Source organism: Panthera onca, chromosome E2 (genome assembly GCF_046562875.1).
Source record: "Panthera onca isolate mPanOnc1 chromosome E2, mPanOnc1 haplotype 2, whole genome shotgun sequence".
NCBI classification, from domain to species: domain Eukaryota; kingdom Metazoa; phylum Chordata; class Mammalia; order Carnivora; family Felidae; genus Panthera; species Panthera onca.
The window spans coordinates 17,640,739-17,662,332 of record NC_138353.1 but is presented as its reverse complement, the minus strand read 5'-3'; the positions used below and the strand labels follow the sequence as shown (position 1 = coordinate 17,662,332).

The window sequence follows — 21,594 nt, the reverse complement described above, 5'->3', positions numbered from 1 at the left end:
ACAATATATTTTTCAATTTTTAGCATAATTTCAGATATATGGAAAATTTCTAAGAATAGTACCAAGAATCCCAATACACTTCACTCACACTCTCCAACAGTCAACATTTTACCACACTTGTTTTATTCTTTTCTATCTCTGTGTATAGATACTTTTTCCCCCTCAGCTGTTTGAGAGTAAACTAAAGAGACAATGCCCTTTCACCCTAAATGCATAAGTTTACATTTCCTAAGACTAAGGCATTCTCTTACACAACAATAGCATAATAGAATTAACACTGATATATTATTATCTAATCTACAATCCTTATTCATTTTTGCCAGTTGGCCCCATAATATCCTTTTTGGAAATTATGTGTTGCCCTCAGGCCTGATGTCTCTTTAGTCTCCTTTAATCTGAAACAATTCCTTAATGTTCTTTTTTTTCAATCTTCCTTTGTGTTACATGACCTTGACATAGATGAAGATTACAGGCCAGTTCATTTCTAGAATATCCTTTAATTCCTATCTGTATTTCTCATTATTAGATTCAGATTATGTATTTTAGTCAGGAATATCATTGACATACTGTCAGATCCTCAGTATTTCATACCAGGGGGCCCATGATGCCATTTCACCCCATGACTGGTAATGTTAACTTTGATCATTTGAATAAGGTGGCATCTATAAACTATGGAATTACTATTCTTCCCTTAGTAACTAGTAAAACAAATGCTTTTTTTAGCTCTGCTTGAGGTTGAATGAGCTTCTGCTCCTTGAAAATGATCCATTTTGTATCCATTAAGCCCATTCAAACTGGCTTAAGAAAGAGGGTCATTGATTGAAGAAAAAAAAAACAAAAGAGGGTCATTTATGTTGCAACTAAAGTCATCATTCATAACTAGAGTCATCATTCAGATTGGCCTAAGTGGAGAGTGGAATTTATAGTCCAGAAGTGGCTTTAACTTCAGGCACAGCCGGATCCAGGAGCTTGCTGTAATCAAGAACTTGTCTTATTCATAGTTATTTATATAAATAAAAGGGACTAGATTCTGGACAGACAGAAGCAATAGGTACTTGCTACATTGATTCAGGCAATGACAAAGAGGAAACCGGAAGTGCATGAAGAGACCCAACCACAGCATGGAGTTCCTTTGGAGAGACTTACCCAAGTGGTTCAAGTGGTGCTCAGCAACCCAGGACCAGGATTATCAGCATATTCTCTAACCTGGCCACAATGATTGGTTCAGGGATTAAAACTCAAGATGGGCTGAGGAAAAACAGCCCCAGCACTTTCTAGAACTATCAGCTTCGAGGCACTGTGGCTGCTGAGCTTGTGGAATGCCATCCTAGAACTGTAAGTGGTCATCTTTCTTTCTTAAATGAAGAGGAGGATGAAATCAACACAGAGAAAAGCAGAGCCAAACGACACAGAGAGCTAGGCCCTTCATGGCTTTGTTTCAATACTGTATCCAGCAGTGCTTGAAGCCAGCATTGCCCTGGGATTGTCAGCTGGAACAGCCAATAAATTCACTTTTCCTGCTTAGCCAGTGTGGAAACAGAATGTTGTAAGTTTCTTCTTTGACAAACAAAAATACACAATTAGAAAAAATTCTAGGGGCGCCTGGGTGGCTCAGTCGGTTGGGCCTCCGACTTCGGCTCAGGTCATGATCTCGCAGTCCGTGAGTTCGAGCCCCACGTCGGGCTCTGTGCTGACAGCTCAGAGTCTGGAGCTTGTTTCAGATTCTGTGTCTCCCTCTCTCTCTGACCTTCCCCCATTCATGCTCTGTCTCTCTCTGTCTCAAAAATGAATAAACGTTAAAAAAAAATTTTTTTTTAAAAGAAAAATTCTACTTTTAGGAAAGGAATCATCTTTTAATTAAAAGGGGAATCATTTGGACCCTAAGGTGTTTATGGATTCAAGTGCTGTGGTATAAAAGCTTATGATAAAGTCTGCACTGATAAAATATAATATATGGATGAGCATTTGAGCCTACAGTTTTGGTAATATGATAATCAAGTGAGGGTGGAGGCTTAAATAAAGATTATATTTAACTATAGTCAGTTCTCCATGAAAATAGGCAGCCTTCTCAGTTTTTCTGCTATTCAATATAAACAATAAGAATTCTCTTGCTGGGCTGCTTTATTATGAAGACTGTTTTACAAATTACCTTCATTGAGGTATCATTTATGTACCATAAAATGCACCCATCATAAGTGTACAGTTCAATGAGTTTTGACAAATCTATATATCCATGTAACCACCACCACAATAATGATATAGAACATTTCCATTATCCCCCAGAAGTTCCCCTGTGCCCTTTTGCAGTCAATTCCCTTCTCGGGCCCCAGGAAAGCACTGATCTGTTCTGTCACCTTAAATTAGCTTTGCCTGTTTTAGAATTTCTGTAAGTGAAATCATATAATATATATTATTTTGTGTCTATCTTCTTTTATTGTCTTTTTATTTTCTATAGAGTCTATTTATGTTTACCTGTGTGTCATAGTCTATACATCATGTTTTAGATACTTGTGGAAAATAATATTGTAGGACATAACAATGGCTCATAAATTCCACTTATTATTAGCTATTTCGGGTGTAGTTGACTTCAAAATGAACTATTTTTAATATGTCATTTCCAACTTCTGAAAATTTTACTTTAAAAAAGTATAAAGACCCTGGAATAGCTTTTTCATTATTGAGATGTCTTTTATAATTTACTGTTCCCCTTTGGAGAAGTTTAGTTTCCAAAGCTGGCTCCAGGAGGAACTTTATTTATACAAGCCTTTTTGGCACCAGCTTGAATCATCTCCTGTCACTTACACACACCTTTCCCCAAAATAGTCCAGTCCCTTTGTGTCTTATGGAGCTCACTTAATAAGCTCAGCCCATATTGGAATAAAAAGGACCATTGGTATATTATGTCCTGCAGGTGTAGGAAAAGGGTGTTGAGAAGGCTCTCACACCAGATGTCCCCTCAGCTCAAAAGGTAGAGAATCAGTTTCCATCGGGTCAAAGTCTCCTGCCACCTGATCATAGATTCCTCTTGTATCTTCATATGTCTCCTCAGGCCAGCAGGGATCACAGAGGCCCTGACAAACAAAGTTGGAGTTAGAACCATAGAGAGATGCCCTGTGGGTCACCATTGCAGCTCTAGGAGGGATACACACTCCTACTCAAATTCCCAGAAAAAAATGTTTTAGTTTCTAATTATGGGAGGGAATACAACATATACAAAGAAGAGAGTGATTATAATGAGCCTCCATGAGCCTCAAGTCCAAGATATCTCATTATTTTTGTCAGAAAAATAATGTAAATGTCAGAAATATGAAACTTTAAAAAATGCAGGAGGGGTGCCTGGCTGGTTCAGTCAGTAGAGCATGTGACTGTGGATCTCTGGGGTTGTGATTTCAAGCCCCACTTTGGGTATAGAGATAACTTAAAAATAAGATCTTTAAGGGGTGCCTGGGTGGCTCAGTTGGTTAAGCATCTGACTCTTGGTTTTGGCTCAGGTCATGATCTCACGGGTTCATGAGATCAGGCCCCTTGTCCGGCTCCGTGCTGAGAGTGCAGAGTCTGCTTGGGATTCTCTCTCTCCCTCTCTGTATCTCTGCCCTTCCACAACTCATATGTGTACACACATGCATGCTCTCTCTCTCTCAAAATAAAAAAATGAAAGAAATAAAGAAAAATAAAATCTTTAAAAAAATAAAATAGAAACAAAAAAGCATGATATCGGGAATTGTAGAATGTGAGTTGTGATTCTGTTAGTCCTATAAATTTCCAAATTTTCATCAAAATAGAAGACCATGTAGAAGGATCCTTACTATACATGTGCTTTGCCCTAGAATTGGGAGAAAATGGTTGTTTTAGCTTGGCAAACTTTAGAGCAGATTTGTCCATGGGACAAATATGGTCTGCTGCCTGTTTTTGTACTGCTGAGGGGATAAGAATGGTTTTACATATTTTAATTGATGGGAAAATATCAAAATAAGAATATTTATGACATATTAAAATTATATGAAATTCAAATTTCAGTGTCCAAAAAGGAAGTTTTATTGGAACTTAGCCACATTTGTTCATTTATATATTGTCTATGGGAGCTTTTATAGTACAGCTGCAGGGCTGAGTGGTTTTGAAAAGGACAGCATGTCCTGCAAAGCCCAAAATATTTATTATCTGGACCCTTACAGAAAGAGTGCAGACTGCATCTGTGCTTTAGAGGGCACATATGGTTCAGCACCACGGACAGCATTTTAATGCCCTGCTATTTCCACACTGGTGAGAACAGTGCCCTCTCTGGGACAAAGTTACCGAGGGAAATCCTTGGCCCAGAGGTGCCAGAGCATTAGCCAAGGCCACACAGAAAGGCAAGGGTTCTGACCCATCTCCCTTACTGTGGGGCAGTAGGTGGGGGTAGTTGATGGTCAAAAGTGTCTGTTGTTCTTGCCTGCCCAGCCACCATCTTCACTTCCCTCTGGGCTCTCTGTTCCTCTCCCACTCGGGCTGGTGGATTGAGTGAAACTGGCCCCTAATCCCTGATGCCATGGCTGGACACCGATCCAGACCTGTCTTAGCATAGTCCTTCCCCTGCCTCAGTGTTTCAGCAATAAGTATGTGACCAAAGCTAGACTAATAAAGTGTCATCACTGGGGCTTTAGGGCTATTGGAAAAAAAGACATTCTCTTTTTCTGAAGATTTCCAATCTAATAGGATACAAACCTGAATTTTCTAGGGACATTTCTAGGGAGGAAACTCTGGGTTTCCCTTGACTTTTCAATTGAATGGGCCAAAAAAATATTTCTCTATGTCTCTCTACTTAACCAGTGTATTGGAGAAGGCTAATTATCCAACAGAATGCATAGATTCCTTCTTCCACAATAATAGAACTATAGTGAGGCATATATCTCCAAACTGGACTGTATTTCTCCGTCTCCTTTACAGTTAGGTGTGGCCATGTGACTGTGTTCTCACTGAGGAATGAATAGAGTGTATCATTTCCGGGCCTGGGCCATAAGGCAGGGTTGTGCCTCCACCACACTCTATTTTTCCCTATCCCACCAGTTGAAACCCCCAGTGGACTGGCCTATCCATGCAAATTTGAACAATGTACTCACAGATAGCAGAGGAACACAATGGAAAGAACTTGAATTCTGGAATAACCACGTGCAACAAGGTCACTCACCTCTGATTGCTATGTGAGAAAGAAATAGGCAATCTTTAGACCACTGGATTGTAGCCAGGACTTTTTGCTATGGTGTCTATCTTACCCTCACCAATATAAGCAGTAGGAGGCGGGGTTTCTGGCATGAGCCAGAAAAGACTTATGCTGATACAAATCTCCTCACCATTGGTACTTCATCATACAAGGGTCCCCAGGCCCCAGATGGGGCATTCAGTCTTTCCACTTCATCATACAGGTGTCCAGGAAAAGCCATATCCTCCTCAAGATGTGTGAGACCTGGAGTTGGAGTGAAAGGAAGGGATGATCAGGGCACCCATCCAGATGTCAAGGGTATCTATGAGCAGGGGGAGTTCTGATGTGGTCATGACTCACCTCGGGGATAAGACACCTCCTCCAGTGTTGGTGGTAGCTGGGGGCTGAAGTCCTTCATGGAGTGGTAATATGGCTCTACATCTGTTGTGCTAACCTGTCAATAATGCCCACCCATGCCCCGAAAAAAAAAACAACAACAGATAAAATGTTTTGTATCCTCTGACTCCATAGCTCCCAGAAAGGACAATGATAAACCCAAAGCTAATGACAGGCTTTTAGTCTGCCAGTTCACTATTAGCAGAGCATTTGGAAGCACCCCCACTCACCATGGAGCTTTGAGTGTCCTGGCCTCCAGTCCACTGGCTGTCCTCATATTCATTCCTGACTCGGTCTTCCTCCGACCTTCCAGGATAGAGGTATGGAGGGCAGTTGGGTGTTGATTCTGACACCTCTCATCCCCAAAACTCCTCCCTCAGAATCTTTCTTACAGAAAAATATTCCCACTTACCCTGCCTCTGTCTTTTCTGAGATGCCTGAGGGAAGTAGGGAAAAAGGGATCAGAGACACCCCTCCTCTGGCCAGCCAGGCCCTGAGAGACTTTCAATATGAAGCTCAGGGCTTCATGTCACCCTTGGGCCTCCATCCCCGCAGGGGAAGAGGGTCTCTCCTCACCTTCAGCAAGACGCCTCAGTCTCCGCTGCCAGAGGAATCCCCCAACACAGGAGATGTTAGAAAGCAGCAAAAGACCCCCAACAGCAAACAGCACAGGCATCAGGGGCAGCCTTGAGGGTCCTGGGGGCAGGAGGTACCCCTCAATGAACCTAAAACAACTGGCTGTAGGCCCGGAGCAGCATTCTCTGACAATGCTCATTTCTGATTAAGCAAAGGTCTCTTCTCAGGTCGGAAAAGCAGATGGGCAGGGATTTCCATGTCCATTCCTCCTTTCCACCCCAGGGCAGGTGGCTACTTTCTCAAGTCAAGCCACTAACAGTGGGTCCTACTTCTGTCTGAGCCCCACGTGTGGATTCAGGGGGGAGCTTCAGCTCCTTAGCTGGGCATTCAAGGCCTCTCCCCAGGTATCAAGCCTTGCCCACCAACCATAGACCCTGGTGTTGGACCCTCTGGCCACACAAATTAACCACTGGTTATTTCCAGAATCACTGAGGCAAAGCCACACCTGTAAGTGTGACTATTTGGAATAGTCAAATGTCTGTCCTTAAATGGCTTTTCTTCTCAACTGATTTTCTTCTCAAATGACTTCCTCTTTGCACAAGCTTCCATTCCAGATAATATCAGAATCCCTGCTATATCCCTAAGGGCAAGACTAAATCCCTTTAAGTAGACGTCTGCTCAGCATCCATCTCCCCATCTTCTGCTGACAGCACTAATTTCCTTCAAGGAAATAACCATCCCTCACTCTCAGGCTGTATGTTTCTGCAGACTTCCATGGAGGACACAATGGCCCACCCTGGCCGACGGGAGCACCCATCCCTCTTTCCACAGTGATCAGTTCAGACCAATCCAGCATTTTACCCAAGGTGGATTTTTGCCAGAATAATTAGAACACTCCTCTGCTGGCTGCTAAGAAGGAGAACAGAGCTAGAAGTATATGTGTGTATGGGGGGGGGGGGTGTTAATTCTTTGCTCTCTTGATGAAAGAACCTGAGGAGGAAGCTATAAAAGACAAAGGCAAAGTTGAGAGGGGATGAGAAATAGATCCTTGGTGAATGTTGTGAGCACTTATTGGAGTTTTCAATTTCACAAGCCAAGCATTTCTTTTTATTGCCCACACAGGTGAATTTATGTCACTTGCAACCTTCTTCTCAGACTTTGAAGGGGGACTGTTTGCAAAATGGTCATAATTCTGTCCCTATAACCACACTCTTGAGTAGTCCCCTTCCACACTGACTCTGAGTTGAGCCACGTCACTTGCTTCAGCCCATGAGGCAATAGCAAATATGACAGAATCAGAAGTTTGAAAGTGCTTGTCCTGTCCTGCTGTTCTTGAGACTCCTGTGACCACCTCCATGTGAACAAGCCAAGAAGAGACATGTGGCCCAGTTACTTCCATTGTCCCAACCAAGAGCCAGATTGTCAGATGTGTGAGGAGGAGGCCATTCTAGATCGACTAGTCCCAGCTGAGCCTCCAGCTGCCTGTGGCTCAGAACAGAAGTATTGGGTCACTCATAGAAACAAGAAAAACAATGGTTGTAGCTCTAAGTACCCGTGTTTGAAGTGCTTTATTTTGCCTCAAACACTGATACAGGCTCTGCACAGGGCAGAGAACCAGCTAATTCTTTCAGAATTAAACTGAATTAGGCAGAGAGAAAACGTATCACATCCAGGCAAGAGAAAGAGCTGAGGATGTGGGTGAGAGACAGAGCTAAGTCTTAAGGGGCTGTGGCCACAAAACAGAGCAGGCGGAGCTGGAAACCAGAAGGTTCTATTCTCAGAGGAGGGAGGGATACTCAGCTGATTGAAAACTTACTTGTAGGCTGCTCTGTGGGCAGTTGATAGTCAGGTTCTCCAGAAGGCTGGTCTAGACCTAGGGTGGGGGCGGGGGCGGTGGATATAGAGATTGTGAATTAACACCAAGAATCTGGGATAAGCCTTAAGTATTTCTTAGTTTCCTATTAAGTTTTTCAACCCATTTTGAGGAACTGATTTTTGTCTTCTTTAGGAATATTTCAAAGACATCTGCAAATCCTGATAGTAATGGCAATGCTATTAATAGCCACTCTAATACTACTACTAATTATTATTATTGATGAGTGCTTTATGCTATGGAATGTCCTTTTAACCTGAATTATCAGTTTTGGGGAGTTAATCAAAAATGATGCTGGGCTCTCGGAATGTCTTTTTTTATATTTTATTTTATTTTATTTTATTTTATTTTATTTTATTTTAGAGAGAGAACACAAGTCAGGGAGAGGGACAGAGGGAGAGAGAGAGACAGAGACAGAGAGACAGAGAGAGAATCTCAAGCAGGCTCCATGTTCAGTGTGGAGGAGACTCAGGGCTCAATCCCACAACCCTGGGATCATGACCTGAGCCGAAATCAAGAGGTGGACACTCAACTGACTGAGCCACCCAGGTGCCCCTCTCAGAATGTCTTCATAGAGGTATCAGCTGTAGAACAAGTGAAGTGAATGTGGCACTTTATGCTTTAGTACCTAAAGAGAAGACTCCACGGGGGGGAAAGAAAGAGGAGGAATGGGAAGAACTCCTTACTTCCGTGAGGAAAAAGACTACTGTGTCAGGAAGGGAAAGACAGAAAGAGTGAGTTTTCATGGGGCAGTGTAATCAGAAGTTGAGCGGGGGCGGGAGGGGGGTGCATTTCTTTGAATCGGCATTTACATAGCATTTACTTTGTATGGGTCCATGGTTTAAGCACTTTAGACATATTATTTAATCCTCACACTGTCTGAGAGACACCTTACTTTCAGAAATAGGCACAGAGATCTGAGATGCCTTATTTTTAGAAACTGAGGCTCAAAAATGTTAAGTAATTTGCCCAAGGTCTCACAACTAGGAAGTGGCAGGGCTGAGACCTGAATCCAGGCTTGTCTGAACCAGGCTCTGTGTGATTAGCCACCACACTACAGTGCCTGCCAGAGTCAAAACGTTCTTCTCATTAGTCATAGTAAAGAATTTGTCCCTTTCATCAAAGTTGCTGAATTTATTGGCATAAAGTTGTCCATAATATTCCCTAACTTGTCCTTAATATCTGTAGATTAGTAGTAATGTCCTCTCTCATTCCTGATAATGGTGAGGTTGCATCTTCCCTCTTTTTTGCCTTGATTTTTGTTTTTTTTTTTTCCTTTTTTTAAAGTTTATTTTTGAGAGAGACAGAGACAGCATGAGTGGGGGAGGGGCAGAGAGAGAGAGGGAGACACAGAATCCCAAGCAGGCTCTGAGCTCACTGTCAGCACAGAGACTGACATGGGGCTCAAACTCACGAACCGAACAGTGAGATCATGACCTGAGCTGAAACCAAGAGTCAGACGCTTAAACCAACTGAACCCCCCAGTTGCCCCTGCCTTGATTAGCTTTATAAAGGTTATTGATCTTTTCAAAGCAGCAGCTTTTGGCTTCACTGATTTTTTTCTATTGTTTTTCTGTTTTCTAGTCCATCGATTTTTGCTCTTACCTTTATTATTTTCTTCCTGTTTCCTTTAGGTTTAATTTGCCCTTCTTTTTCTAATTTCTTAAGATAGAAACTAAGCATCAATTTGAAGCCTTTTTAAAAACATAAAAGAGCACTCAATGTTACAAGTTTCCTGCTAAGCACTGCTTTAGCTGCAGCCCACAATTTCCATGTTTTCATTTTCATTCAATTCAAACTTTCTTCTAATTTCCCTTGTGTCATTAATCACATTCAGACAGTATAGTTTAGTGGCTAAAAACTGCTTCCTGGCGTTCATCTTCCTGAGTTCCAATCTCATCTCTACCTCCTTCTAGCTGTGTGAGCTTCAACAGTTTGCTTAACCTCTCTAGTCCTCAGTTTCTTCACCTATAAAAAGGGAATAATAGTATCTACTTCACTATACCATCCTACAAGTCCCCTGAGGGGGTCTAAAACCTGCTCAAGACTGTCCTTTCCCACCTGGGGTGGTGACAGAGATCTGGGACCCCTTGTCCATTAGTCCGCTGTCCCCCAGGGCATTGCTGGCCAGCAGCCAGACCCTGTATCGTGTAGAGGGCTGCAGCCCAGTCAGTGTGAAGGTGGTGGCCTGAGGTGGTAGGACATCCATGTACAGGATCCCTGGAGTCCCCAGAGCCTCATACCTGCATGAGAGGAAGGGCAGTCATTGAGGGAGGTGCCCCAGCCCTGCTGGCTGCCATCCCTTCCTGCCTTGACAGGAACCCACCTGATTTGGAACCTCTGTGGCAAACCCCCATCAAAGCCAGGCTTCCATTCCAACCCCACTGAGTATGGGGTCATGCTCATGACCTTTAATCCTGTTGGGGGATCTGGGCGGCCTTTGAGGAAAAGGATGAGGGAAATAGTCAGAGGATACAAAAGGGTTCTGCAAGATTCCTTCCAGATTTTTCTAAGAATGATTTTAAATATACAGTTGATTCTTGTTATTAGTAGTGGTTATGTTCTATAAAGTTGCTATGACCACTGAATTACAGAATATCAAATCATTGCTTCTGGGAGAAATGCAGAGTCAGACTCCTGTGAGCCTGCAGTCACATTTTCATCAACCAGTCAATACATGATCTTGTTTTGTGTGTGCTTCTGTCTAAAGACACCTTATTTAATATATATTATTGATCGACTCATTAACATTGAACTCACGGCCAACAGTGTCATAATTGATGTTTGAAGGAAGCCTATCCAACAGAAGTGTTTTCTCCATATGTTTAGGAACAGTAGATAGCAATTCAGGACTGTGCCTACAGACCATTTTAAATCATTTTAAATAGCAAGATCACTAACAAAAAGCACAAAAGTGCAAAAAAAAAATGTGGCACCAGATAGGGCCACAAAGAAGACACTTCGTTATAGGATGAAAGAAAGCTGGAACAAGAAGGCAGAGTGTCACCTTATTCTACCCCAGCTGAGAATGTCCTCACTGGGCAACTCAATTTTTTTGCCTGCTCTGGACATGTCCCCAAGTGACCAAGAAAGCAGCATGAGTGTTGATTTTGAGGTTACAAATAAACTTTAGCAAGTAGGCAAATTTACAAATACAGACTTGACAAGTAATGAGTATTGGCTGTACATGACATACGTTCCTTGTGTGGATTTTTTGGTGCCTATTTCACATCCGTTCCTCATTTCTTCTGGTTACAAAATCCTGAGTATCCTTTGGAAAACCACTAGCCCACATTCTTAGGCCACATGCTTCTGATGGAAGTGACTCCACTCCCTTGTAGGATAGATTTGTGTCCAGGCCAAACAAACCAGAATGTCGCCTTCCCTGACCACGGGGTTTGTTCAGGGGTGGGATAGGAGCTGAGTAGAGCCAATGAGTCTTAACTCTAGTACTTTCATACCACTGTTAGGAAAAGAAAAAGATTCTATGTCCCCTAGGAAGTCTAACAGCCCTCCATGAGGAGCCTTAGAATAAAGCCAACACAGAAAAGCAGACCTGAGAGACAGAGAGTTCTGGATGGCAGTGAACCTAGATCTAGCAACTCCTGATGATCTACTATTCGGTTACTTGGGCCAATAAATTATCCCTCACCCACCCACTGCCTTTTTTTTCTTTGCTATGAGTTTTCCTAAAGATCCAGAATCTATTAGGATTTTCAGGGCAGGCAGAAACTCCATCCTCACTCATAAACACCTCTCAGGTTTGGGGAACACTGCCATTCTGGGCCAACTAGAGATTGGGTTTGACCCAGGGAGCACCCTCCCAACACCCTCACACCCCACTCCCACCATACTGATGCTGACGAGTTGAATGTTGGTGCGGTCTGAGCCAAGGGGGTTGGTGGCTGTGCACGTGAACAGGGCATAATCCTGGGCCGCAGACACATTGGCAATAGTCAGGAGACTGCTGTGGACCATACCCTGGTGGTATGTGTGTTCTGTGTATCTGGAGAAGAGGTGTGGCAGGGACTCAGGGAAGGTAACTAGGGTTGGGGGACCAAAGTTGGGACTAGGGTGCTACATGGCTAGGCCTTGACTCACCTGGGATCCTGGAGATCCAGAGCGACTCCATTTTTGGTCCAAGTGAAGACGATGTTAGGGACACCTCGGGCACGACAGTGGAGGGTGGCAGAACTGGTGCTATCTCCAGCTGCTGCCACCTTAGTTAGGGGAGTGGGGTGCTCCACCTGGGGGGCAACTAGGAGGGGTTGTTGGTCAACATAAGGTATGTGGAAGGACATGAGAAATGTGGGCATAGTGGCAGGCCTTGAAGTCAGGATTTTGGGTGTCACTCACATCTGACAACAAGTCGGACCAGCCCTCGGGCTGGAGGTGCTACTCCATTGTCCACGATGCACTGGTAAGCACCAGCCTGGTCCAGTTTGGCATGGTGAATTCGAAGACGCCCTGTGGATCCCTTTGACATCCTCTCCATGTCATCCAGGCTGTGGTCCTCTTCCTCTTCTCCCTTGAGGCACAAGATACAGGAGATGGCCCCCAAGTCTGACCCCAGCTCTGTTATCCCCCAAACTGGGTCCCTCCTATATCTTTATTCTCCTAGGCACAATCATCCTCCACAGATCTAGCAAAGAAAAAATTCCCTATCCATTCCCCCAGTCATCCATCTATCTATCCATTTATCCAATCATTTGTGCATGGGTCCATCCATTCATCCACCAATCCAGACAACTATTCACCCATCCATTTATCCAACCATTCATGCTTGGAACCATTTATCTACCCATCCACCTGTCTATTTGACCATGCACCTATTTATCAATTTATTCATTTATCTGTCCATCCATCTACCTCTCCTATCCATTCATTCATTTGCCCATTCATTCACCCAGCTATTTATCTTCCTTCTATCTATCCATCTGCCCACCCTTCCATCTGTCCACCCATCCACCTCATCTATTTGTTCATATGCGCACATACCCATAAATACATGCAACTGTTCATCAGTCCATCCAGATACCTATTTATTTACCTCTTCATCTCTCCACTGACCTCTGCACCCATCCATCCATGCATCCATCCATAATCTTTTCACAGACATCTTTCTACTGATGGTGTATTTATCCATCCATTTACTCTCTAATCTAATCCATTTATTTCTCTCATTCAGTCATTTACCTACTTATCTATTCACCATCAGTCTATTCATTCACTTGTCCATTTGTCCATCCATCCATTCATTCATTCATCCATCCATCCACCTACCTATTGATCCATATATCCATCTACCTGTCCACCCACTCATTTGGTTATCTAGCCACAAATGCACCCATCCATCTGCCATTCACCTGCCAGTTCTCCAGTTCACTGGAGTATGTCCCAATAAAGATGTAATTATACAGGATCACGTAGATGTGATCCCTCCTCCCAAGGAATTCACAGTTAAGAAAACACATCCCCAGACCCCACTTCCATTTACCAAAGGTTGGATCCTTACCAGCCTCTCCCAGTTGAACATCCCTGGAAGGATGGGATTGGCATCAACGGTGCAGACTATATCCACAGAACCCCCAATATTCACCTCAGTAGGGTCCTGGAGAACTCGTATAGTGGGGGCATCTGGGGGAGGCAAGGATTTGGGGAAGGCACTTGGGCCTACACAATTGATGGTGAGAGAAGGTCCCAAGTAGGAGAGGTGTCTTAGAGGTGTTCAGGAAAGTTACAGGTGTAATACAGACTGCCCTTTATGAAGAGCACTTGGAGTAAAGTTCTCAGTGTTAGTGAGACATTCCCCACACTCTGCTGTGTCTCTGTAGTGACAAGGGTAGGTCTGGTGGACTTCCAGGATTGTGTGGAAGTGGAGCTTCCACAGCGGGCTTGGCTTCCTGATGAGAGTAATTCCTATGTAGGTGGGCCCCCTGTCTGAGCAAATTCCACATAGAGTCTCACTAGTGGACAGGGTTCCCAAAGTGGGAGTGACTCCATCACAGTAGAGGCTCCCGGAGTGGGAAGCTTTCAGGATGGGTGAATATCTCTGGGTGTGTGGAGCTTCCACAATAAGGAGACTCCACAGTGGGCAAGGTTCCCTGAGTTGGTGTGGCTTCCATGGAGGGCAGGCCCCCCAGAACACTCTCGTTTCCTAGGATGATGAAGGGGGCTCACAGTGCACATCCAGCCGCACTAGCGCTTCGGCGGTGCCCTCTGAGTTCTGGCAATGCAGCTGATAAAGGCCATCGTCAGCACGGGTCACGTTCCATAGCTGCAGAGCTCCACCGGACAGGATGCGATGCCGAGGGCCACCAGCTGGGGGAGGTCAGGGTGAGGGGCCTGCACCCTTCTCTACGTCCAGGAGACCCACACCCTTCTCTCTGCCCACTCCGTGCACCTGGGCTGAGGCGGTAGCCCCGGAAGGTCCAGTTGAAGGCCTCCGGGGCAGGGTTGGCAGACACAGACACAGGCAGCAGTGCCTCACCCTGCTCCACCGCGGTCACCACAAGCACCTGCTCCCCCAGGAACTCTGGAGGGTCTGTGGAAGGAGCACCACCACGAGTCAAGATTGTTGTTAAGGCTGGGGCCCGAGATGGATTTGAGATACCGGTATAAGGGTTAAAGTTAGGTCATAACTAGATTTAAGGTTGTGGACAAGGTAACAAGTTCAGAGCTGAGCTCAGAGGTTAGGTTCAGGATAGAGGTTAGAATCCAGTGTAGGAAAAGGATAAAGGCCAGAGTCAGGTTAGGAGATGGAGAGAGGGTTCGGGATGGAGGTCACTGTCAGGGGTCAGGATAGAGGGCAAAGGCAAAATGGAGGTTGGACAGGATTGGAGTTGGTGTAGAGTCGGGGGTCAGGATAAAGGTCCGGAAAGTTTCAAGCTTTAGATTGGAGATAGAGGACAGTGTCAAGGTGAAGACCCAAGTAGTAGAGGATCAGGAGGGAATCCAGAGGGTTCCACATACACAGCACATTGAGGCGGTAGAAGGCGCTCATGGTTTCCCGCAGCTCAGTGCTGTGGGCTCGGCAGGTCACTCGGTGGCCGTGGTCACGGGATGACATTCTCAGAAGGACACTCCTGGCTGCTGCAGATCCTTTGAATGGGGCACTACGGGGTGGTATGGCCACACTTTCCAGCCTGTGGACCAGGCAGGGGTGGCGGAGTCAGGCCAGAGCCAGCTCAGGGATGGAACCAGAGCCAGAGGCATACTAGGTACAGGGCAGGACACCAGGGGTGGGGAGGGGAGCTCAGACGGTAAAGAGGCATGACCAGAACCAGAGAGTGGTGGGGCCGTTCGCACTCTCACCTCTCCCCCTCCTTGTCCCATGACAAATTGACAGGAGGGTTACTGCTAACGCTGACGCAAGTCAAGTTTAAGGCATCCCCTGGGCGCAGCGCCGACGCATTGGCCAGGATCGTCACGTTTGTTGGGGGAACTTCAAGAATGAGTCGGAAAAGCGAGACTCAGAGCCTGCTTCCGCCTCACCTAGACTCCAGGCCCAGCTGCACAAGTCCTGGCTCTTGGCATCCACTGTCCCCCAGCCGGGCTCTGGCTTAGTTTCCCGCCGCGACCAAGCCCTCCCCCAGGCCACGGCCGTGCGCGCCCTCACACTGCACCACAAGCTGCGTGGATGCGCTGAGCTGACCCGCCTTGCACGTGAACTTGGCCTGGTTGTCCGACGGACCCGTGATCAGTACAAGCTCGCGGGAGAAGGTGCTCCCCGACTTCTCCAGACTTCCCAGCTGAACCCGCCGCGGCTCCTGGGGCGGCCGCGGTTCGGTCACCGCACGGGAGTCCTGAGGGCAAAGACTGACGGGGGGACCGCGTAGGCCTGCCATTTCCCCCAGAAAGAGCCTCATCGGGTTGGCTGCCCCCAGTCCAGATAAAGCCTTCCTGTGATGAAGAAAAGGCGCCCCCTTCCGCTGGCACCCAGCTAGGGTAGAGGAATGGGGATTGGAACTGAGCACCTCCCACCTGGAGTCTCTCCCACTTACCCTGGGCCCCCAGAGCTCCGCGGTTTTGCGGTGGGATCTGGCTTCCAGGCCCACGCCCCCATTCCCCGCCCCGCCTGCTCTGCTCTCCGGAGGCCAGCAGTTGTTAGCGCCCCCTGCCGACCCTCAGCCCCACTCCTCAACAACCACTCCAGCTACGCTTAGCAACCACCTGCCTGGAAACTCCCATGGAATCCCCAAACTTTTCCCAGAATTTCTTCATTTTTTCCTATCTTTAGTTCTTTTTCTTTACATTCCCACTTTCCCCAAAGATTTCCTTTGATTGTTCTCTTAATTCCATAGTCTTTCCACAGGTTTCTGAATCCTTTCCCAATATTCTATTCCCCTAAAATAGTCTTTTACCTGTGTAATGCCCAAATTCTTGGCATTTTCCAAGAATTCTCTCCAATGAAATTTCCTATAATCCCTAGTCTTTCCCCCAAAATTTCCACTAGCCCCCTAATTTCCCAGGATTTTCTCAGAATTCTGTCAGAATTTCTCTTAATTTTAATGGAATTTCACTTTCTTACCCCCAAGTCCCACGAATTAATTAATATGAATAGATTTACAAATGTTCTGTGGAATAACTAATCTCTCCCCAAAATTTCCAGCCTCTACCCTATCTTTGTCTTTGTTCCTGGAATTCTTAGTCTTTCTCTAAAATTCCTGCCATTGCATCCGAATCCCCAAAATTTCATGAGAATTTTCTTTACTTTTGATGAAATTAATTGCCTTTTCTCTAGAATTCCCTATCCTGATCTAGAATGCCTTCTTTTCCCCCAGAATTCTCACTGTTTTCCCAGAATTCCAAGAGTTTTCCTAGGATTCCATTTAATTCTAATGGCATTTGTGTCTTTCCCAGTTCCCTACCAAAACTCAAACTCGCCAGTATTTTTCAAGAAATTCAAGTTTTCCCAAGATTTCCCAAGACTCTGGAGGAAAGAAAGGGCTTCATCTTTCCCCCACTTTTCTGGCCACCCCACACCCCTTGCTTGGCACCAACCTTGAACCAGGTAAGAGATGGGTCTGGGTTGCCTCCAATGGCCAAACACACCAGCCTCACCCGAGTCCCAGCCCGGAGGCGCTGTCCCTCTGGGGGGCCCTCTATCCACAACTTCTGGGCAGGATCTGTGGGGAGAGCCAGGAAGAATGGCCTTTCTCTCTGGGCTGGGCCTGACGGGGGTGGGAGTGGGGGGTGGGGAGGGGTCTCTAAGGGATGGGGCACCTCTGGGCAAAGGTGGGGGCTCACATTTCACATTCAGGATAAGTGACTTCTTGAAGGTCTCCTTGGTGAAGGCCTCACTAAAGGCTTCACACGTGAGGGTCAGACCATTATCCTCCCGTCGCACCAAGAACGTCAAGTTGGACATGGAGATGTGGCCACCATGCAGGCCCTGGCAGGGAGAGAGCTTCAGACTTGGGAACGAGATCACTCCCATCCATGGTACTGAGGGCTGGGCTCAACTGGGACCCTAGCAGGGACACATAAAGCATCTCCACCCTCTCCTCTGAGACCCAGGAGGCCAGGACCCCAGTGCATACTCCCCAAGGACCAAGGCATCCAGGCTGCCGGACCCATCCTCGCCCAGATCCAGGAGTCATGCCCTCAGCTCCCTCCTCCCTCAGACCCGGGAGCCTGGCCACCGCCTCACATCCATGACCATGTCTTCTGTGGGCAGCAGCTGCCGCCAACCCAGCCACCATCGCAACAGGACCCGTGGGCGACTGGACTTGGTGATGCAGGAGAGTGTAACGTTCTTGTTCTCAGACTGGGACGCAGATCCCAGGATGGTAATGGCACTGGGGGGGACTGCAGAGACGATGGACAGAGGAGAGACACTAAACTAGGCTGGATGCCTCACAGGCCGGCCCAGATAAGGGACTGGGGACAGATGACAAGGTCTTTGGCATCAGTCAGGCATGATTTGGGGGCACAAACAGATGGTTCTCTGGGGCACAGACTGACAGACGGGCAGCTGGCATCAGGACTCACAGGTGACCTGCAGGGTGACCCCACGTTCCTGGATTCCCGTCGATACGCTGTTGTGGGCCTCACAGCTGAGCCTCGCCCCGTGGTCTTCTGGTCGCACAATCGTCACTAGCATGCTTCGGGCCACTGCCTCAGCATGCTCTGTGCCCCACGCTGTGGACATGGGCTGGCCATTCTGGAGACAGAGACAGACCTGGGCCAGCTCAGGGCCAGCTCCTCCCCCTACCCTCCCACCCCCATGCCTGCCTCCGCCCTCACCTTCAGCCACTGCAGTGTGGCTGGCGGATTTCCCCCTCGGGACACACACAGCAGCTCCAAGCTCTGTCCTGCCCGCACGTGCCCCTCGTCCAGGCCTGGCCATTCAATGACAGGAGGCCCTGGGGGGACTGGGAAGCAGCATCCATTGGGCCTGTGGAGCTCATCCATTCTTTCCAGGACCCACGACCTGCCTCTTGAACCCCCATGTTTCTCCTTGAGAGTCTGAACCTTCCATAATCCCTGAACTCCCCAGGACCCCCAATTCCTGCTTCCCACCCCTAATGTCCATAGCTGACTCAGTCCCCTACTTACACAGAACATTCATGGTGACCGAGACCCGGATAGGGGTGTCCAATGCTGGGCTGGACCCCTCACAGACCAGCAGCTTCCCATTATCTGAGCTCTGAGGTGTCACCCTGGGGTGGGAAGTTGGGGTTCTGGAGTCAGAGTCATCTGAAATTTGGGGAGTCGGGGTGAAGAGGTGGGGATCCCAGTTTCCCACATCTGGTCTAAGTTTCTCTGCTGGTTTCCTCTAGGATCTAGAGTTCTATGGAAGACATCTGGGGGGTCAGCAGTGAAAACTGGGATCCCGGAGCCCACACCAAAGCCCTTGTACTTGATGCTCTGGAATTTGCATTCATTCCCATGAAGATGTTTTGAAGTAAAGAATTAGGTCCCAGATGTTCACACCTGACTCTAGTCTCTGTGCATAAATCCCTGGGACATGGGGTTTTCATGGGAAAATTTGGGGGCCAGGCTGAGGGAAGGCATCCCAATTTTCATACCTGGCTGTGGCCTCTGTGGTGAAGAGTTTCTCCCGGGACCCCACATTCACATTAGCAGAGATGTCAGAAATTGTTTGTCCACCTTGGGGTAACAAGAGGGCTAGAGGGGTGCCAGGTTCCCCCCAAGGTAGATCCTGAAGAGAATGGCCTGGAAATCCTAGGGTGCACATATTGCCCCCTCCCTCCTAGCTCCAGAGGAAAAGCACCAGCTCTGTTCCTCCGCACGTTCAGCCCTCCCGGAGTCCCTGGGGCCAAGTCCTGGGCCTCACCCCTGTCCTCACCACCTTGCTGGGTTGTATCACTCACCCCCATCACCCAGCTTCTTGCTTCTGCACCAACGATGACACGCATATCTCTGTCTGGAGCCTCGGGCTCTTCCCTGAGTTCCAGACCTGCAGTCCTGCGATCACTCTGGTACCTTTCCCTGGATGTTCCCTCCTATTTACAGGGTCTCACGCTGACCTCAACATCTCTCCAGGCCCCCTCCTGCATCCCCATCACTCAGGAAGGTCCTATTTTCTGGGACCCCTAGGAGGGCACTGGGTGGGGACATACCCCCTCCCCACTCCAGAGGCTTTACCCTGTTCCCACCAATTCACCCACTCACTCTGGATGAAGGTGATGTCAGGTGCTGGCTTTGCATCCCCAGACACACAGCTGACCACGTACTCCTGCCCAGCTACCCATGTGACTGTGCTTCCTGCCTCAGGGGTCAGCTGAAGCACCTTGGGGGGCACTGGTGAGAAAGGGTCTGAGGTGAGCTGCCACCACTGAGAAAGATATGAGGATTTGGGTTTTCAGTCTCATTGCTCATGAAATGAGCTCGGCGCCCTGGGTCTGGGACTGGGGACTGGGGACTGGGGACTTGGAACTCTGGGCCCTGGGATAGGAGAGGGCTGGAAATCTGGACTCAAGGGTCCTGGGGGTCTCTCACCCATACCCAGGATGGTAAGGATCACTCTGGGGGACACGAGCTCGGGGCCTGTCTCTGAGCGGCCGACCTGACATTCATACTCTGCATCGTCGCTGAGGTCACATGCTTCAATGTGCAGGTGGAATTCACCTGCAGGTAAGACCAAGAGTCCCAGGTCAGGGCCACAGTCAGCCCCTGCTGGTGGCTTAGAGTCTTAGGCCCTGACCGCTTACCTCTATCAGGGTCCCCTTCTAGGCGGTACCTCGGAAAGCTGGGGATCCTAGGATCAGGACCTAGGAGTAGCCCATCTTTGGCCCATTGCACCGCACTGCCAGGGGCGCTGACCCCACACCGCAGCTCAGCAGCGGCCCCCTCGACCACCGTCAAGTTTTCGGGCAGAGCCCAGAAGCCTCGGGGGGCGGAAGCAGGGAGTGGCAAATGCGCCAGGCCTGGGGACACAGGGCTGTCAGCAGGAGAGGGCAGGGGGTCTGTCTGGAGAACACGAGTGGGAAATGAGGGCCACATGGTGCTGGGTCACAAGACCAGGATTCCACTCACCTGTGGTCAGCAGCCCCAGAAGGAGCAGGGGAACCCTGCCAGGGGTCCTCAGGGCCATCCCGGGTCCTCTGCCTGTGGCTCCTGTGGTGTCCACTGCCTACCTGCTGCCTCTGTTTCTGTCTTTCTCTGGGTCCTTCTATGTCTCTTGCTTTGCTTCTTGTCCCTCTTTGTCCATTTGTCTCCTTCTCTTTCTCTGGTTTCCTCTCTTCCCAGGAGTCAGTCCGTCAGTCTCTCTCTCCCTCTCTCTCTCTCTTTTTCCTCCTTTTCAGTCTCTTCTCTCCAGCCACCCACTCCCCTGCTCTCCTCTCACCACTCAGTCCCTCAGGGAGGACGGCTGCTCAGAGTCCGGCAGGCTTCAGGAGCCCAGGAGAGTGATGAGGCTGATGTGATCAGTGGCAGAGACCCTCAGTGACAGAGACCCAGCCACTGTCGTCTTCACAATGCTGCCTCCCCCAGGCGCCCTCCCGAGAGCCTCCAGTTCCAGGCCTCTGCCCAGCAGGCTCCTCCCAGCCCATCCAGAGCATGAAATCCCCTGTCAGCACATGCCAGGAATACTCCTCGGTGCCTCCCCAGCCCCGATGACCCCAAGAGCCTGGCTTGGGCCAAGGATAAGGGGGAGCAGGTCAGACCCAGGTGGAGAACTGGGTCATCTAGGACTCCCCAGCTCTCTCCTCCCCTGGTACATGATCTTGGCAAGTGTCTTCCTTCCCTGAGTAGACCTCATTCCCCCCATTGCCATCGGGGGTCTCTGCTGGAGAGCGTGCAAGGGTGTGTTTGACAGACCGCAGGAGTGCAGATATCTGTGTGTGCATGTGTGTGTGAGTGCACGAGCATGCATGTGAGCATGGGGAAGTGAGAGTGAATTGTGCCCTGTGAAGGTATACGCAAGAGTACGTGAGGTACATGGGGCGCCTGGGTGGCTCAGTCGGTTAAGCGTCCGACTTCGGCTCAGGTCGTGATCTCACGGTTTGTGGGTTGGAGCCCCGTGTCGGGCTCTGTGCTGACAGCCTGGAGCCTGCTTCGGATTCTGTGTCTCCCTCTCCGCCCCTCTACTGCTCATACTCTGTCT

General features: G+C 48.1%; 1 protein-coding gene across 1 annotated transcript; it reads right to left on the bottom strand.

Moving 5' to 3' along the window:
- Window positions 1-1,862: 1,862 nt before the first annotated feature.
- On the bottom strand, window positions 1,863-21,584 carry NPHS1 (NPHS1 adhesion molecule, nephrin). Its single transcript, XM_060651951.3, has 29 exons — window positions 20,526-21,584; window positions 20,201-20,416; window positions 19,995-20,117; window positions 19,662-19,790; window positions 19,055-19,136; window positions 18,582-18,685; window positions 18,270-18,397; window positions 18,015-18,186; window positions 17,674-17,831; window positions 17,271-17,415; window positions 17,025-17,149; window positions 15,640-15,826; window positions 15,336-15,465; window positions 14,994-15,166; window positions 14,425-14,565; window positions 14,202-14,342; window positions 13,537-13,658; window positions 12,378-12,549; window positions 12,123-12,279; window positions 11,876-12,027; window positions 10,348-10,459; window positions 10,083-10,264; window positions 7,965-8,021; window positions 6,149-6,268; window positions 5,985-6,009; window positions 5,803-5,878; window positions 5,537-5,630; window positions 5,328-5,440; window positions 1,863-3,071 (listed from the first exon to the last, which is right to left on the bottom strand). The coding sequence occupies exons 1-29, from the start codon at window positions 20,581-20,583 to the stop codon at window positions 2,940-2,942; spliced, it is 3,726 nt and encodes a 1,241-aa protein (XP_060507934.1). The 5' UTR covers window positions 20,584-21,584; the 3' UTR covers window positions 1,863-2,939.
- Window positions 21,585-21,594: the final 10 nt, after the last annotated feature.